At 41.3% G+C, this 16,585-nt stretch overlaps 1 protein-coding gene across 4 annotated transcripts in view; it reads right to left on the reverse strand.

Annotated features, from left to right (window-relative positions):
• Positions 1–9,025: 9,025 nt before the first annotated feature.
• Positions 9,026–16,585, reverse strand: part of ZNF219 (zinc finger protein 219) — a 31,995-nt gene continuing 24,435 nt past the window's right edge. For all 4 annotated transcript variants that reach the window (XM_060780607.2, XM_067469941.1, XM_067469942.1 and 1 more), the window contains 2 exons: positions 14,141–14,260; positions 9,026–11,181 (listed from right to left, as the gene is read on the reverse strand). In XM_060780607.2, the coding sequence (XP_060636590.2) occupies positions 10,355–11,181; positions 14,141–14,260 (947 nt within the window). In that variant the 3' untranslated portion in view covers positions 9,026–10,354. The remainder of the gene's footprint in view (positions 11,182–14,140; positions 14,261–16,585) is intronic.

Consider the following 16,585-nt stretch of genomic DNA (forward strand, 5'->3'; position numbering starts at 1 on the left):
CTATCTATCTATATAAATAAAAATGTTACATAACTCAAAAATCACTGGACGAATTGACACCAAATTTAGACACAAGACACCTATCAGGCCAACAAGTGACAAAACACCGAAAAACACAGCGGAAGGGACTTAAAAAGCCAATAAAACACACACATTACAACGCATGCGCTAAACCAAATATACACAAATATACAAGCACACATATATACACACACAAAACAAATATACACAGACTGGGCCACAGCAATGCATCGCAGAGGACAGCTAGTGTCTATATAAATAAAAATGTAATATTAGTTTGTGGGATTAACATAACTCAAAACCCACTGGATGAATTGGCACCAAATTTGGACACAATACACCTATCAGGCCAATGAGTGACCATCATTCATAAAAACACTGAAAAACACAGCAGAAGGGACGTTAAAAGCCAAAAAAGGAAAAAATGCTACAGCGCATGCGTGAAAAAAACTCCCCCAGCCAACAAAACACACAATAGTATATCCACATTCTCTTCCGGACTACAGCTCTCAGCATCCCCTAAAACAGGCCCTTTAGGAGAAGTTGTTCATTCGTTCAGTCATCTCCGGCTCTTCGTGGCCTCATGGACCAGCCCACGCCAGAGCTCCCTGTAGGCTGTCAACACCCCCAGCTCCTTCAAGGTCAAGCCAGTCACTTCAAGGATGCCATCCATCCATCTTGCCCTTGGTCGGTCCCTCTTCCTTTTACCTTCTACTTTCCCCAGCATAATTGTCTTCTCTAGGCGTTGCTGTCTCCTCATGATGTGGCCAAAGTACTTCAACTTTGTCTCTAGTATCCTTCCCTCCAGTGAGGAGAGGAGGATGATTCAAATGCATTGCTTCCAAGCTGCAAGCTTTCTTCTCTTTGGATTTCTTTGAGAGCATCCCAATCCCTGCGTATTTCCAATTTCCTATTCCTGGACCGCAACTCCCAGCAATCCTCCAGATAGATAAGATAGGTAGGTAGGTAGATTGATCAGAAGGGCTGCTGGGAGTTTCGGTCCAAGAATAGGTAGAGAAGGATGAACGGGGAGAAAGAGGAAGGGAAATAGAAAGGGGGGAAGGAAGGAAAGAGGAAGAGAGGGAGGGAAGGAAGGGAGGAGGGAAGGAAGGAGAGAAGGAAAGAAAAAAAGGGAAGGAAGGAGAGAAGAAAGAGAAGGAGAAAAAGAGCGAGAGAACGTTGGCCACAGCAATGTGTGGCGAGTACAGCTAGTGCGTGCGTGCGTGCATGCGTGTATATATATATATATATATATATATATATATAAAACACCCACAGGCAAATACTCATTAAAGCAAACCTATTCTTTTCGCTGTTGTTGAGTGCCTTCCTGTCATTTCCAATCTATTGTAATCCTGAGGAAAGCTATGACTGGGTTTTCTTGTCAGGATATGTTCAGGTTTTCTATTGCCGTCCTCTGAAGCTTTCTTCTTTTAGTGTCAGGAGTGACTTGAGAAACTGCAAGTCCCTTCTGGTGTGAGAGAATTGCCTGCAAGGACGTTTCCCAGGGGATGCCCAGATGTTTTGATGTTTTATCATCCTTGTGAGAGGTTTCTCTCATATCCCTGTCTGGGGAGCTGGAGCTGACAGAGGGAGCTCATCCGCACTCTCCCCGGATTCGAACCTCCGATCCATCAGTCTTCAGTCCTGCTGGCACAAGGGTTTAACCCACTGCGCCACCGGGATGCCTCTGAAGCTGAGAGAGTGTGACTTGTTCAAGGTCATCCAAGCATCCAGTCCCTAGACCACAACACTATTCTGGCTCCCAAACTTAATAATAATAATAATAATAATAATAATAATAATAATATATTTATATTACATGTAATATTACTAATAATATCACAGTATAATGGTATAGTAGAATAAAGTAATATTTAATACTGATATTGTACTATGCTAATAATATAATATATTGTATGTATATATAGCTTGTAAGCCACTCAGTTCCCTTCCAGCTGAGAAGAGCGGCATAGAAATGTTGCAAATAAATAAATAAATAGAAACTGTTTATTGCCAGAACAATATTCCTCCTCTCCCTAGGCTGAGCATCCCTTGTGCAGAATCCCCAAATCCTCCAAAATTGCCAGTGGCCGAGATAGTGGCACCTTAGCCTTCCGATTGTTCAAAATACATAAACTTTTGATGATGCACAAAATACGGCATAATATTGCCTTCAAGCTATGTGAATGTGATGTACATAAAACATACATTAATCTACTGGTTAGATTTGGGACCCATCTCCAAGATCATGAACATATATGCAAATACAGGTATTCCAAAGTCCAGTGTATTTCTGGTTCCAATAATTTCAGAAAGGGAAGATTAACCCTGCAGGAGAGGCAAATTTAAGCAGGTTAGTTAGCTCCACCTGCTGGCTAGATGCAGTTACTGCAGTATTTTAAAGTGCCTGAATCATTGCATTAGTTCCATCTTATTTGCTGCTAGAATCTATTGGTTCTTAACCTGTGGGTCCCCAGATATTTTGGCCTACAACTCCCAGAAATCCCAGCCAGTTTACCAGCTGTTAGGATTTTTGGAGTTTGAAGGCCAAAATATCTGGGGACCCACAAGTTAAGAACCACTGTATCATGGAAGTGTTTTGTCTTTGAGTTCACATCTACATGGTGGAATTGCTTAGATTGCAATGGCTCAATGCTATAGAATCATGTGAGTTGTAGTTTTGCAAGACTTCTCTGTCAAAGAGTACTGGTTGCTTCCCCAAACTACACCTCCCAGGATTAAGTCATTGGAATTAAAGTGGGGCCAAAGTGCAGTAATTCTACAGTGTAGATGCACCTTTGTTGAAGGTGTGCTTCTAAGTAATTACAGGAGTGTGTGTTTAAATATATTAAAAATGGGCATCCTCCGTTAACCAACTAAGGTTTAATAACTACTCTTCCAACACAAACTGCCTTCTCACCAGTGAATGCTTTAAGCAAAAATCTGTAAAGAAAACTCATTTGATAACCAACCTTGTAAAATAATAACAAACTCTTAACATATTTTCTGTTCAAAGTGAGTCCACTATAGTATATTACTAGCACAGCACAATATTAGTATACTATATTATACTATACCACTATACTGTAATATTATTAGTAATATTACATGTAATATAATATAATATAAAATATATAATTATGATATTGTATTATCGGCATTATATTGTATTACATTATATTATTATCAATATTAGATGTGTGTACAATTATATTATTAGCACAGAATAATATTAGTATTGTATATTACTATATTGTACTATACCACTATACTGTAATATTATTAGTAATATTACATGTAATATAAAATTATGATATTGTATTATTATCAGCATTATATTGTATTACATTATATTATTATCAATATTAGATGTATGTACAATTATTATATTATTAGCACAGCACAATATTAGTATTATATATTACTACCACTATACTATAATATTATTAGTAATATTACATGTAATATAAAATCTATAATTATTATATTGTATTATTATTAGCAGTATATTGTATTTCGTTATAATATTATTAACATTATATGTGTATACAATATATTATATCATCAGCACAGCACAATATTATTATAGCAGAAAAGAGTCCTTTGTCTCACCCTGGTCATTCCACAGATATATAAGCCCTTTTGCCTAGTTCCAACAGACCTCACTACCTCTGAGGATGCTTGCCATAGATGCAGGCGAAACGTCAGGAGAGAATGCCTCTAGACCATGGCCATACAGCCCAAAAAAACCTACAACAACCCAGTGATTCTGGCCATGAAAGCCTTCAACAATACACAATATTATTGCTGTTGTTATTATTGTTATTGTTGTTGTAGTAGTTATTATTATTATTATTATTATTATTATTATTGTGTATGCTTTAATATGGCCTCATTTGGCCATATTAGCTCTTTTTTGTTTGCAATGATTTTTTTTCTCCCATTAAAAAAAAAACAGGAATGGATTGGATTACTATTAGTATGCATTTGGATAGAGTATATTTTGGTTGAAAAATAACAAAAAATAATCTGACTGGGACATCTTATTTGTTTTAGCTCTTTCATTTGCTGCAACAGATGTGCTTTGCTCCCACTTTACAACATTCCTCCCTGAGTAGATGAGTGAAAAAGAACCCTTTCTTTTCCAGGCTATAACTCTTAGCTTAGTCTCTGTCTGCAAACCAACTTATGGAAACTTTGCAAATATTTTTTTCCAAATCTTATTCTATGAATGATTAAGAGCAGTGCCAAACTCATTGTTCCTCTACAAAGGAGAGGCAAGAAAATATTTAACAGATTTCAAGTAGGCTTGCTGTGAGCTTTCTGGGCTGGATGGCCACGTTCCAGAAGCATTCTCTCTTGACGTTTCACCCACATCTATGGCAGGCATCCTCAGGTAGCCAATTACTACATTCATATCTGCCTCAAGCAGACAAGAGTTCTTTCTCCCATCCTGGACATTTTGCAGATATATAAACCTTACTTGCCTAGTTTCCAACAGGCCCTTCAGCATCTGAGGATGCCTGCCATAGATGTGGGTGAAACCTCAGGAGAGAATGCTACCAGCCTAGAAAACTCATGACCATCCAGCCCAGAAAACTCACAGCAAGCCAGTGATTCCAGCCATGCAATTTTTCAACAATACAGATTTCAAATATCTCCTTTTTTTCCCCCACTTCTCCCCACCCCACAACCTGGATAGAAAATGATATAAATTGGGCCACCAACCCAACACACTTGGGCTATATTCAACACCCCTTGCTTTGCCCTACCTTGAGAAGAGATCTAGTATGTCCCCATGTTATATCCAAACATGCACATCTTGAAGGTATCTGGTTGCACAGAGGAAACATCTAGACCACCTCTTGCTGAGAACTCCACCTTTTGGCCACCTCTTCTGAGCTTACCTGGTGGGACCCTATTGGTTGGGTCTCCTTCTCTCCAGCTGGTTTTATCTTATTTCCTTTGTCATTGCCCCACCCCAACTGCAAGCAACATGGGCCTTTGCATTTCCTCCAACTATACTGAGTTTCTATTTGGTTCCAGAGAATTGTTGAAAGGAAAGGATGGCCCAAGGATTTTTTTTATATCACCTGGCTCTCAAGCTATTGTTATGGAGAGTTGCCTGCTATCAGAGCTGTAAAAGGTGCTGAAAGGGGCCATATTACATCTCACAAAAGAGAAGAGATGGCTTTCAGATGGGCGGCAAACACAATCAGTTGCCTTCCAGCATTGATTTCATCTCATGTTAACATCATCCTTTGCTTTTTGTTTTGCTTGCCCTGATACTATAGTCAGGCATATATATTTTTTCCTTTTTCCTTCCAGATTTATCATCAAATGAGAAAGATAAATAAATATTGCATTGTCCCTTGCATTGACTGAAGGTGGGTTATCCAACCGGAATGCTTCTCCCCTGAATAATATTAGAACAAGTGTTTTGGATTTTGGACATTTCTTTTGTGGGTTGGAATATCTGTACTTACATATACATGCATAATCTTGGAATCGAGACCCAAATCTATGCATGAGAGTCATTTATATTTCACATACACCTTAGTCTACACATAGCCTTCCAAAATAATTTTATACAAATTTTATTAATTTTGTGCATAGAACAAAGCTTGCATTATTGAAGGCTTAAGTATATCCCACTGCCATTTGTCTACTGAGATCAAAAGACTCCTGGATTCAGGTAAAGGTTTAGGTAAAGGTTTTCCCCTGACATTAAGTCCAGTCGTGTCCAAATCTGGGAGTTGGTGCTCAACTCAATTTCTAAGCCAAAGAGCCGGCGTTGTCCATAGACACCTCCAAGGTCATGTGTCCGGCATGACTGCATGGAGCCCCATTACCTTCCCGCTGGAGTGGTACCTATTGATCTACTCACATTTGCATGTTTTCGAACTGCTACGTTGGCAGAAGCTGAGGCTAACAGCAGGAGCTCACCCCACTCCCCAGATTCAAACCTGTGACCTGTCGGTCAGCAAGTTCAGCAGCTCAGCTCTTTAACCTTCTGCCCCACCATTCAGTCCAGATTCTGTCCGAACTAGAAATCTAAGCAAGGTGAGCTCCAACTAATACTTGGATGGGAGTCCACCAGTGAATACCAGGGTGTATTTTAGAGGAAGGAACTGGCAAAACAACCTCTAAGTGTTCATTCCTTTAAAAAACCCTAGGAATTAAATGGTGTCGCTATAATTCGACAGGTGTATTTGAAAACACATACACATACAACATGCAATGCCATGTTCAATGTGTTTATTGAAGAAGAATGATTGTATTATATGGAGTACAGTAGTCTCACTTATCCAACTTTTGCTCATCCAACGTTCTGTATTATCCAACACAGTCTGCCTCCCACCCAGATCCACAGCTGTTTCAATACATTGCAATGTTTTGATGCTAAATTCATAAATACAGTAATTACCACATAATGTTACCATGTATTAAACTGTTTTTTCTGTTGATTTATTGTAAAACATGATGTTTTGGTGCTTAATTTGTAAAAACATAACTTAACTTGACGTTCAATAGGATTTTCCTTAATCCCTCCTTATTATCCAACATTTTTGCTTATCCAATGTTCTGCAGGCCCATTTATGTTGAATAAGTGAGACTCTACTGTATATTCTTATGTAAGCATAATCCAAGAACCACATAGCCATAAGCACTATTGAAACTGGTTAGGAAAATAACAGATCAGCAGAGTGCATGTCAAGGACTTGGTAATATTTTTATGAGATTGTCTGTTTTGGGATCGATCAGGACTAAAATGGTACTTGGCGAAATTTGAACTCACATGCATTTTTCAGTGTTCAGAGACATGACTATGTTAATTGCCTGGCTAATTATAGTAACCCCATTAATTGTATAGTTTTCTGGGGCAAGGATTTTTCAGATGTGGTTTGCCAATTCCTTCCTCTGAAGGTTTTCATTGCCAGTCTCCCACCCAAATGCTGACCCTGCTTAGCTTCCATGACCAAACAAAATCTGAGGCAATGATGGAGTATGGACAGCTTTGGGAATGATGTGAAGAAATTAAGAAGTGATGTTTTCTCTGTGTTTTTGTCTTGCTATCAAGCTTCCAGTGTTGTGTAAAACATATCTCTTGGCCTTCAACTTGGGACGCTTTGCTTGCTTAGTATTCTTCATTCTGCTGTTCGTACTGGTTTGTTTTTGCCTCTTTTCATGACACCTTGAGCATATGAAAGGAAGGCTATCACATTTTAGGGAATGAATTAAAACTATGTTAGAAATTCCTTTTCCGGCTTATCATTGGATGTTCTGTCCCATGAGAATTTTGTCAGGTTGCCAACTTAACTATTTTTTCTCTACTGCCAGAAATCTTGCCTACCCAGATTAGGTTTCCCATCTATGCCAGTTATGAAATCATGCTAATCCATTACATGTTTAAAATTAGGGAATTACAGTAACCTATAGCAGATGAAGATGAGTTTTGCAAAGGCTTAGCTTAAGAAATATTAAGCATTTCTGCATGGGCTCAATGCTATGAAGTCCTGGGAGTTGTAGTTTGACAAGGTACCAGCACTTTGGTGGAACAAACTAAAACTTTGTGAAACTACAACTCCCAAAACTCCATAGCACTGAACCATGGCAGTAAAAGTGGTGTCAAACTGTACTAATTCAATTGTAGATGTACTCTATGGCTTCCACCAACTCTAGGTAAAGGTAAAGGTTTTCTCTTGACATTAAGTCCAGTTGTGTCCGATTCTGGGGGGTGGTGCTCATCTCAATTTCTAAGCCGAAGAGCTGGCGTTGTCCGTAGACACCTCCAAGGTCGTGGCCAGCATGACTGCATGGAGTGCTGTTACCACCCACTATAGGATACTGAAAATACATAGTCGCCCCTTCGTATCCATGACTTCTGTATCCTGAATCCATTTTTAAACATCCAAACAGCAAATCTTGGTATTGATATAGAAGATACGTGATTTTACTAGGTAAAGCTTTTCCCCTGACATTAAGTCTAGTTGTGTCCAACTTTGGGGGGTTGGTGCTCATCTGCCTTTCTAAGCCGAAGAGCCAGTGTTCTCTGTAGACACCTCCAAGGTCTTGTGGCCGGCATATTTATTTATCGTGTCAGTGCAACCAGTCGATTATATTACATTTCTAACAGAACAAAGCAGAAAAAAGCCAGACAAAAAACAGATAAAATATAGAATTGTGAGTTTGGTAGTTGATTAAATGTCCTTTGACCAGTATCTGGTCACTTGTGCTTCTGGTGTTGCTGCATGAATGGCCGGCATGACTGCATGGAACACCATTACCTTCCCGCCAAAGCAGTACCTATTGATTTACTCACATTTGCATGTTTTCGAACTGCTATTTTGGCAAAAGCTGGGGCTAACAGTGGGAGCTCACCCTATTCCCCGTATTTGAACCGACCTTTTAGTCAGCAAGTTCAACAGCTCAGCGGTTTAACCCAATGCATCAGTGGGGGCTCTCACTCCATTATATATAATGAGACTTGCGCATCCGGAGATTTTGGTATCCATGAGAAGTCTGGGACCAAATCCCAGTAAATACCAAGGGCAAGTGGTACTAACATTCAGAAATGTGCACTGAAATGCATTGTGTAGTCCAGTGGTTCCCCACTTTTGGGCTTCCAGGTGTTTTAGATTTCAACTCCCAGAAATCTTAACTGTTAGGAACAGTGGGAGCCGAAGTCCAAAACACTTGGAGGCCCAAAGGTTGGGAACCACGGTGTATTCAGACAGGATGGGGAATAATAAAAGGAACAGCAATCCAAGTTGAAGTGAGGAAGGCTAAAAAGCACAAAAACTTATGGCTCAGATAAACTCAGTGCTTCACCTCACTCTTCATTTGCGATTCTCAAGCACTCTGTAGAAACCTCCAGGTTGAAGGGGAAGCATTTTCAAGCAGCTTCCAACCTCTTGTCAGACAATCTGTTGAAAGGGGATGCTTAAAGGCCATTGGTTTAAGATGCACACTCAAACAAACATTGAATGACACATAAAGATCATTTCTCGTCTTATTTTTATTTCCAGTTTCAATTTTTTTTTCTACAAGAAAACAATAAAAAAATAGAAAACTCTAGAAGTCGTCAAGCTCCCTGACATGCCAGGTCACTACAGAAACAAAGCTCTGTCGCTGGATCACTACAAAGAGAAAAGATACTGGCACTGGGCCGCTTGCTACGCACACAAGAGACTGCGGCACGCGGTTACTATGGAGTCAAGGCCCCATTTGTAGGTACTTGAAGTCCCCATCGTAGGTACTTGAAGTCCCCTCGGGCCTGGTGTGCTTGGCGCTGCCTCCGTGGCACTTGATAGGAAAAAAACAGGCTGAATAGGGAACACGGCTCCTGGGTTGTTAGGAATTGGTCCAGGAAGACTCCGAAGGGTTCAGCTTCTCCTACCGTAGCAGCAATATGGAGGGAAAAGATGCACCTGCAGAAATGTTCCTCGCATACAAAACGTTTTCAAGGTGTGCCCCAGAAGTTGTCGCCCACAGGGAGGGCATCACTTATGCCAACAGCAAGATTTGAAAGGGACTGAGCCCTCGGACAACGGCACCAAAAAGGGAGCAGCATCAAGCCCAGGACTGAGAAGAAAACAAGGGGTTGGAATCCAATGTACCCAATCGCATCACCCCCAAACCCTGTTTGACTAAAAAAAAAAAAAAATCAAAGGATTGCTACAGCATCACAGCCCGGTTCCATACCCCGGCTTCTCTTATATCACCCAGGGTTGGCACTTTTTTTCTTTTCCAGGTAGGGTTTCTATGCTGCTAACAGATGCATGTCAGACAACACCAGTACCTTTGGATTTCTGCCTTGCTGTTTAAGACAGGAACCTGTTTCAACAACAACCCCACCACCTTCTACCTCAACGCCTCTCACAGAGGGATGCGTGACACTCTGGAAGGCATCTGATGAGCTGCCTCTCCTGATCTCTGCACATCTATGCTACAAATATTCACAGATCTGAAACTGGTTTAACTTTCTTTCAAAACTTTTCTTGAGCCACCTAGCCCCAGTCTGTCTGTATTGACAGGATATGTCCATCCACCAGTAGTGGACTCTCTGAGACCTGTTCTCTTTTAGCTAGAGGTACAAAGCATTAAACCTGGAACATTAATGCATGCAAAGCATGTGCTCTACCACTAAACTATAGGCTCTCCAAGGCCCTTACCCTGGGAATCGTAGTTTTGTTAGGGCTCTGAAGAACTGGTTGTAAAAGAGTGCCACATCGTAGAAAATGCTACTGTTCCCAAGGTCCCTTGGATGGGAGTTGTCATGACAGTTAAACAGGTTCGAAACTGGTTTATATATGCAGAGTAGACATACTCAAGCCTGTACTGGCTCCAACTGCAATTCCATAAGGCCTTGGCCTGTCTTAGATGTTTCCTGGTGCGGTCCCTTTTGGACCACAGGGTCAGACAATTCCTCCTCGGGTCTTGGCTCCTCGGAGTTTTGTGACATGGTCTCCCAGCTATGCTGCGCTGGTGGCATTCCAGGAGAACTTGCTTCATCGGGAGTCCGCTTCCCTCGAGGCATATCAGGCCTGGGAGAGTCTCCTTGTTCTTCTGAATGCCAGAAGGTCTGGGGTTTGGCGCTCTCCTCTTCTGGACTGAGGGACTCAGGGCCTTTCTGCTGGGGACTCTGGGTATCAAACATCTCATCCTCTGCCATAGCCCGGGGTTTAGGGGCCGTATGAGAGCAGCGGCGGGTACGGGCTTTCCGACTGTGGTGGACCTGAAGGTGCAGCTCCATGAGCTCAGGAGCTGAGGTGGCAAAGGGGCAGAACTGGCAGCGGTGGAGGGATCCTCCTGCCAGGGTTGGGCGCAGCGACAGGTCCAAGGGTTGGAAATCGGCCTTTCCGTTGAGCAACGACTTGCGGCGGGATGGACGGGACCGAGCTGCACCCAAGCCCCCCAGAGATAGGAAAGGATCATGGCCCTTGGGGAGCTGCGTAGGGGAAAAAGAAGGGACTGCAGTGGGAGTGAGGGGGATGTGGCACCGTTCCAGTGTTCCTGCAGCTGCCGCCGCTGCCGCCGCCGCTGCTGCAGCAGCCGCACTCTTCTGCTCTCGGTGGTGGCGCTGCATGTGGTACTTCAGAGAACCAGATTGGGTGCCAGCATAGTCACAGTGTGGGCATTTATATGGGCGCTCTCCTGCAAGGGAAATAAAAGAGAAGGGAAGAGACAAACTAGTAAGGCAGATGCACAAGCCAGTGTCAGTTTGCCATTGGCTAAAATGAGGACTACGGAAATCTGGACTATAGAAAGAGGAGGACTATAGAGATTTGCCTAAAAATCAACTGAAGCTACATGAAATTACAACGGCAAGACTCAGGGCCATCTTAACAGCATTATAGCCGAAGGCTTTCATGGCCAAAATCACTGGGTTGTTTTGAGTTTTCCAGGCTGTATGGCCATTTTCCAGAAGCATTCTCTCCTGACGTTTCACCCACATGTATGGCAGGCATCCTCAGAGGTTTTGAGGTCTGTTGGAAACCAGGAAAATGGGGTTTATGTATCTGTGGAATGCCCAGGATGTGAGAGAGAACTTTTGTCTGTTTGAGGTAGAGGTGAATGTTGAAATTAGCCACTTTGATTAGTAGTTAATGCTAATTTAATGGCTAATGGCAGTCTCTCAGGCTGTATGGCCATGTTCTAGCAGCATTCTCTACTGACGTTTTGCCTCCATCTATGGCAGGCATCTATAGATGCAGGCAAAACGTCAGGAGAGAATGCTTCTAGAACATGGCCATACAGCCCAAAAACTGACAACAACCCAATTTTCCTGCTTCTTGGCAGGGGGTAAGCCTGGATGGCCCACGAGGTCTCTTCCAACTCGATGATTCTATGATTCTATATTCATTATTTCTGCTGTTTTCAGAATCCATTGATCTATTGATGGTACTTCAATAAGAGGGGAAGCAGAATTTCTTAATACCTAAATGTACATGTTCCTATTCTGACGTTTGTACAATTTTTGTTGCTAGCCATTGACTGTTACATATATATACACTATATTGATGGTACATCTTTCATTCTCCAAGTTCATGTATAAGTTATTCTAGCAGCTGTAACTAAATACTCAAAAAGTATGTCTTTATTTTTATCTAGATCTAGATCTGTGGTGCCCGATAAGAAGTATTCTGGTTTCATTTGTATTCAAATCTTAAGGATTTTCTGGATTCTTTCTTGTATTTCTTTCCAGTAATTTCTTGCTACATTGCAGGTCCACCACAAATGATAAAAAGTGTCTACATGGGCTTTGCATTTCCAGCATTTATCCGGTGTGTTTGTATAACAACTTTACCAAATTTTGGAGAGTTATGTACCATTGGTACAACATTTTGTGCCAGTTCTCTTTCAAACCATATGTATACTTCAATTTATTATTCCAAATAATTTCCCACTCTTCAAGTTTAATTGTATGCCCAATTTTGGCTGTTCATTTAATCATGCAATCTTTCACTTGTTCTGTTTCTGTCGACCACTCAAGTAGTTTCTTGTAAATTTTCGTAATAACTTTATTTTCTGTTTATTTTATCCTAAATAGATTATTTTTCTGAAAATCCTATTGTCTACTTTCTTACAAGTTTTCTAACCCTTCATCATACAAAAATAATTCTTGGTGCACAAACACTGAGGGCTCTGCTTCAAATAATGGAAAAGTACACTGTCAGGAACTGTTGTCCCCAGCCATTAATTGCTTCCCACAAATCTGTTACAATATTCTGTTTCCATAACACCGCAAGCAATAAAAACTGAAACATTTCTCTCACAAATGCAGACATGCCAGCTCTCTGCCATGAGTTGTAGTTTTTCTCCTTCTACCGAGTTGACAAGAGATTTGAATGTTGAGATGGGTGATTGGAAAATTAGTGTTCAGTTCTGGTCTGTGTATAAATTTACATGGCATTCTTATGAGGCCTTGAGCAAACAGTGTTAAGATGGTACTAGCATGACTCATTAAATTGCCTGAGCAATATGAATGAAGTCGTATTCTTTCTGGTATGTGAAAATATGGCAAATATCACCCAATATGGGCTAATGAACTTGAAGGAATCAGCAATCTATATCAGTGTTTTTCAACCTTCCTAATGCTGCAAACCCTTAATACAGTTCCTCATGTTGTCGTGACCCCCCCCCCCCAAACCATAACATTATTTTTGTTGCTACTTCATAACTGTAATTTTGCTACTGTTATGAATCATAATGTAAATATCTGATATCCAGGACGTATTTTCATTCACTGGACCAAATTTGGAACAAATATCTGAACTCTGGGGGGTTGATTTTGTCATGTGGGCATCGTAGTTGGTGGGATTGATGGTTAACTACAACCAAAGAGCATTCTGAACTCCACCAATGATGGAATAGAACCAAACTTGCCACATAGACCTCCCATGACCAATGGAAAATACTGGAAAGGTTTGGTGGGCATTGATCTTGAGTTTTGGAGTTGTAGTTCACCTACATGGAGAGCACTGTGGACTCGAACAATGAGAGATCTGGACCAAACTTGGCACAAATACTCAATATTCCCAAATGTGAACACTTGTGGACTTTGGGGAAAATAGATTTTGACATTGGGAGTTGTAGTTGCTGGGATTTATAGTTCACCTACAATCAAAGAGCATTCTGAACCCCACCAACGATAGAATTGGGCCAAACTTCCCACACAGAGCCCCCATGCCTTGAAGGGACTTGCTGGCATGAGCCTCCCTCCAATCTCCCTTTCTCGCCCGCACATGCGCACCACGCTGCCATGTACCAACCACGCCTACTCTCACCTCCCCACTTGGTGTCTCAGACACAGCCCTCCCCTTGTCTGAGAGGCTGGCCAATCACTGTGGAGGAGGGCTTTTGGTGGGAGGATTCAGTCTGTTTCCAAAAAGGAACAGAAAACAGATGTAGGGATCTTCAGCCTTCTCTGCCAAAAAGGTTCCTAAGACCATCAGAAATATATGTTTTCTGATGGTCTTTGGCGACCCCTCTGAAACACCCTCACGACTTCCCCGGGGGTCCCTATCTCCAGGTTGAGAAACGCTGATCTATATGAAACACTCCACAACTATTTGGGGAAATCCTGCCTGCTACAGGCAACCTCCGTTCTTACCTGTGTGGACACGGAGGTGCACCTTGAGATGGTGGGAGGATCTAAAGGACTTTCCACAGAATGGACAGTCTTTCCCAGTGCCTCGGCGGGATCCATCCAGGCGTGACTGCCCCTGCATGTCTGGAAAAGATACATCAATGAGGGAAGGCGTTTGAAATAAGACAATTCTAAGATTTCTTTGATTTCCCTGTTTGGCCTTGATATTATTTTCTGTCAGTATTGTCCCATCTAAAAGCCTTGGGAGATGAAAAAATCGCTACTCGGAAGGTACATCAGAACTTAGAAATCCTTTTGTACTACATCTCTGAGAAGCCCCAGGTAGCATTATTGCTGAGCATGCTGGCTGAGTATTTAAGAAGTTATGGTTGCAAAAGGTTCCCCGGGACGTAGATACATAGGTGTTCCACTTCCTCATATTAGCATGAGGAACCTCCTTTAGAAACAGCTACATCTAGATTTACATGTATGCCCCAAAGACAGATGTCTTGAGAGAGAGAACTCAACAGAACAGCTGCAGGAATGATGGCTGCTCTTAACTGGAAATAAAATAAAAGCACTATTGTCAGAAGAATAGCTTCGGGAAAGAGAATATACAATGCTTGTTATGAAAATCACAGCTATTGTTCACCCAAGCTTAGAAAAGGAAAATGATATGTAGTGAAATTATAGGAAAATGGCTGTGCTTTTCATGGTCTGGGAGATGGAAATATGAGAAGGATAATATGCAACAACAGACTTGGCTATTATAGGAATCTCTAAAGATAGGTTTAACTGGTGGGAGAATATATTTTTTGTTATATATTAATATTGGACTGTACTGTCATATTTTCTTCTCATTCATTTTTTCTGCTTGTTATGTGAGTTGTGTGCATAATTTGGCACCTCAGCAGTGCAGCATTATGGAAGAAGAAACGACTCGGTGCAAAATTATTATAAAGGTAATGTCGATACTAGCTTCCCAAATTTACTTTGCTGTTTCTAGAATTCCCAACAACCAGAGTGGATGCAAAACAGTGGCTTGCTATCATGACACAGCATGACAGAGCTACACTTTGAATTAAGGGTAAAGCCGCCTCTGAGTATATTCTACAGCCAAGACGTTTGTTCTCAGAACTGAGTGCACCATTCTTTTGCAGACAATGCCAATCCAAATTTTCTCTCAGGGTTTTGTAGTCTAAGCAGCCTATTTTAAGGATGCAGAAAACTTTCATTATTGCTTTTGAGGAATTGAAACTCTTATCAATCTACTGCAAATTATCCAGTGCTCTTATTCAGAATATTGCCTTTTATATTCTGAATAAGGTGCAAAAATAGCAGAAGAGGGAAGAATGGGTGCAATCATGCTTCCCTCTTCCCCACATCTGTTCCGTTTCCAGGACTGTGGAAATTTGAGCCCACTGGATTAGCATCAGCCTCAGCTTGCAGGATTACTGATAATTGTGTTGTTGTTTTTTTGAGCTAGTTGTATTTTAAAACCAACTGAAAGGCCTAAAATTTTCACAAGCCTTATTGATGTGTGCCTTTAAGTTCTCCCCAACTTATGGCAACCTTAAGGCAAAGCTATCATGAGGTTTTCTTGGCAAGATTTGTTCAGAGCGGATTTGCCTTTGCCATCTATCAAAGCTGAGAGTGTGTGGCCTGCCCAAGGTCACTGAGGGCGCTTCCAAACAACACCAAATCACAGGTTTTAGTCAGGGGCACAAAGAAATCCTGGGTCTTCAGAAGATGTCCACATATAGACCTGTTGCTCTCAGGATTTCTCCCTTCATTATCCACACTTGCTGCATCGTTGCGGGATTTAGAGGCTCCCAAGATGGTTGCTGTAGGACTTCTTTTAAACTTAAAATGCAAATCATTATTTAAAATTGCATTCCTTGGTTATATAAGCTGCTGAGCCATCTGATCAGACAGGGTGTTGTTCCTGGGTAAGACATATCTGTTTCTTATTGCTCTTATTGTGAAAAAATGTACAATGTTGACTAGGAGGCCACAACTTTGTCTTGAAAATGTGCTCTCCACATATTTCATGAAGTTTCTGGCACAAAAACAATGTTTCGCATTCTACTCAACTGTCACCTCCTTTTTTGGGAACCAAGCAATCAGGAACAAACATCTAAAACCTGAGAACAAACATAAATTTAAAAATCGCAAGATTTTCGATTGTGGAGACATACAGACATTCAAAGATGCAGATTTACAACTCAGAACCAGGATATTATCACACCTGAAAATCTTGCAATTTTTGCCGTTTGTAGTGCTTCCTCCCACGTTTTGAGGGAATGGTATCTGGCCACCCTTCTGCTGCAGAAGCTTCTGGGATAAAGGTACTGTCTGAACAGGCCCTGAGTAAGTTTTCTTAGCTGTGTGGGGTTTTAAACCCCAGTCTCCAGAATCATAGTCCAATGCTCAAACCACTACATCACCCAAGTGCCCAATAGCCAAATA

Source organism: Anolis sagrei, chromosome 6 (genome assembly GCF_037176765.1).
Source record: "Anolis sagrei isolate rAnoSag1 chromosome 6, rAnoSag1.mat, whole genome shotgun sequence".
Taxonomy (NCBI): Eukaryota; Metazoa; Chordata; class Lepidosauria; order Squamata; family Dactyloidae; genus Anolis; species Anolis sagrei.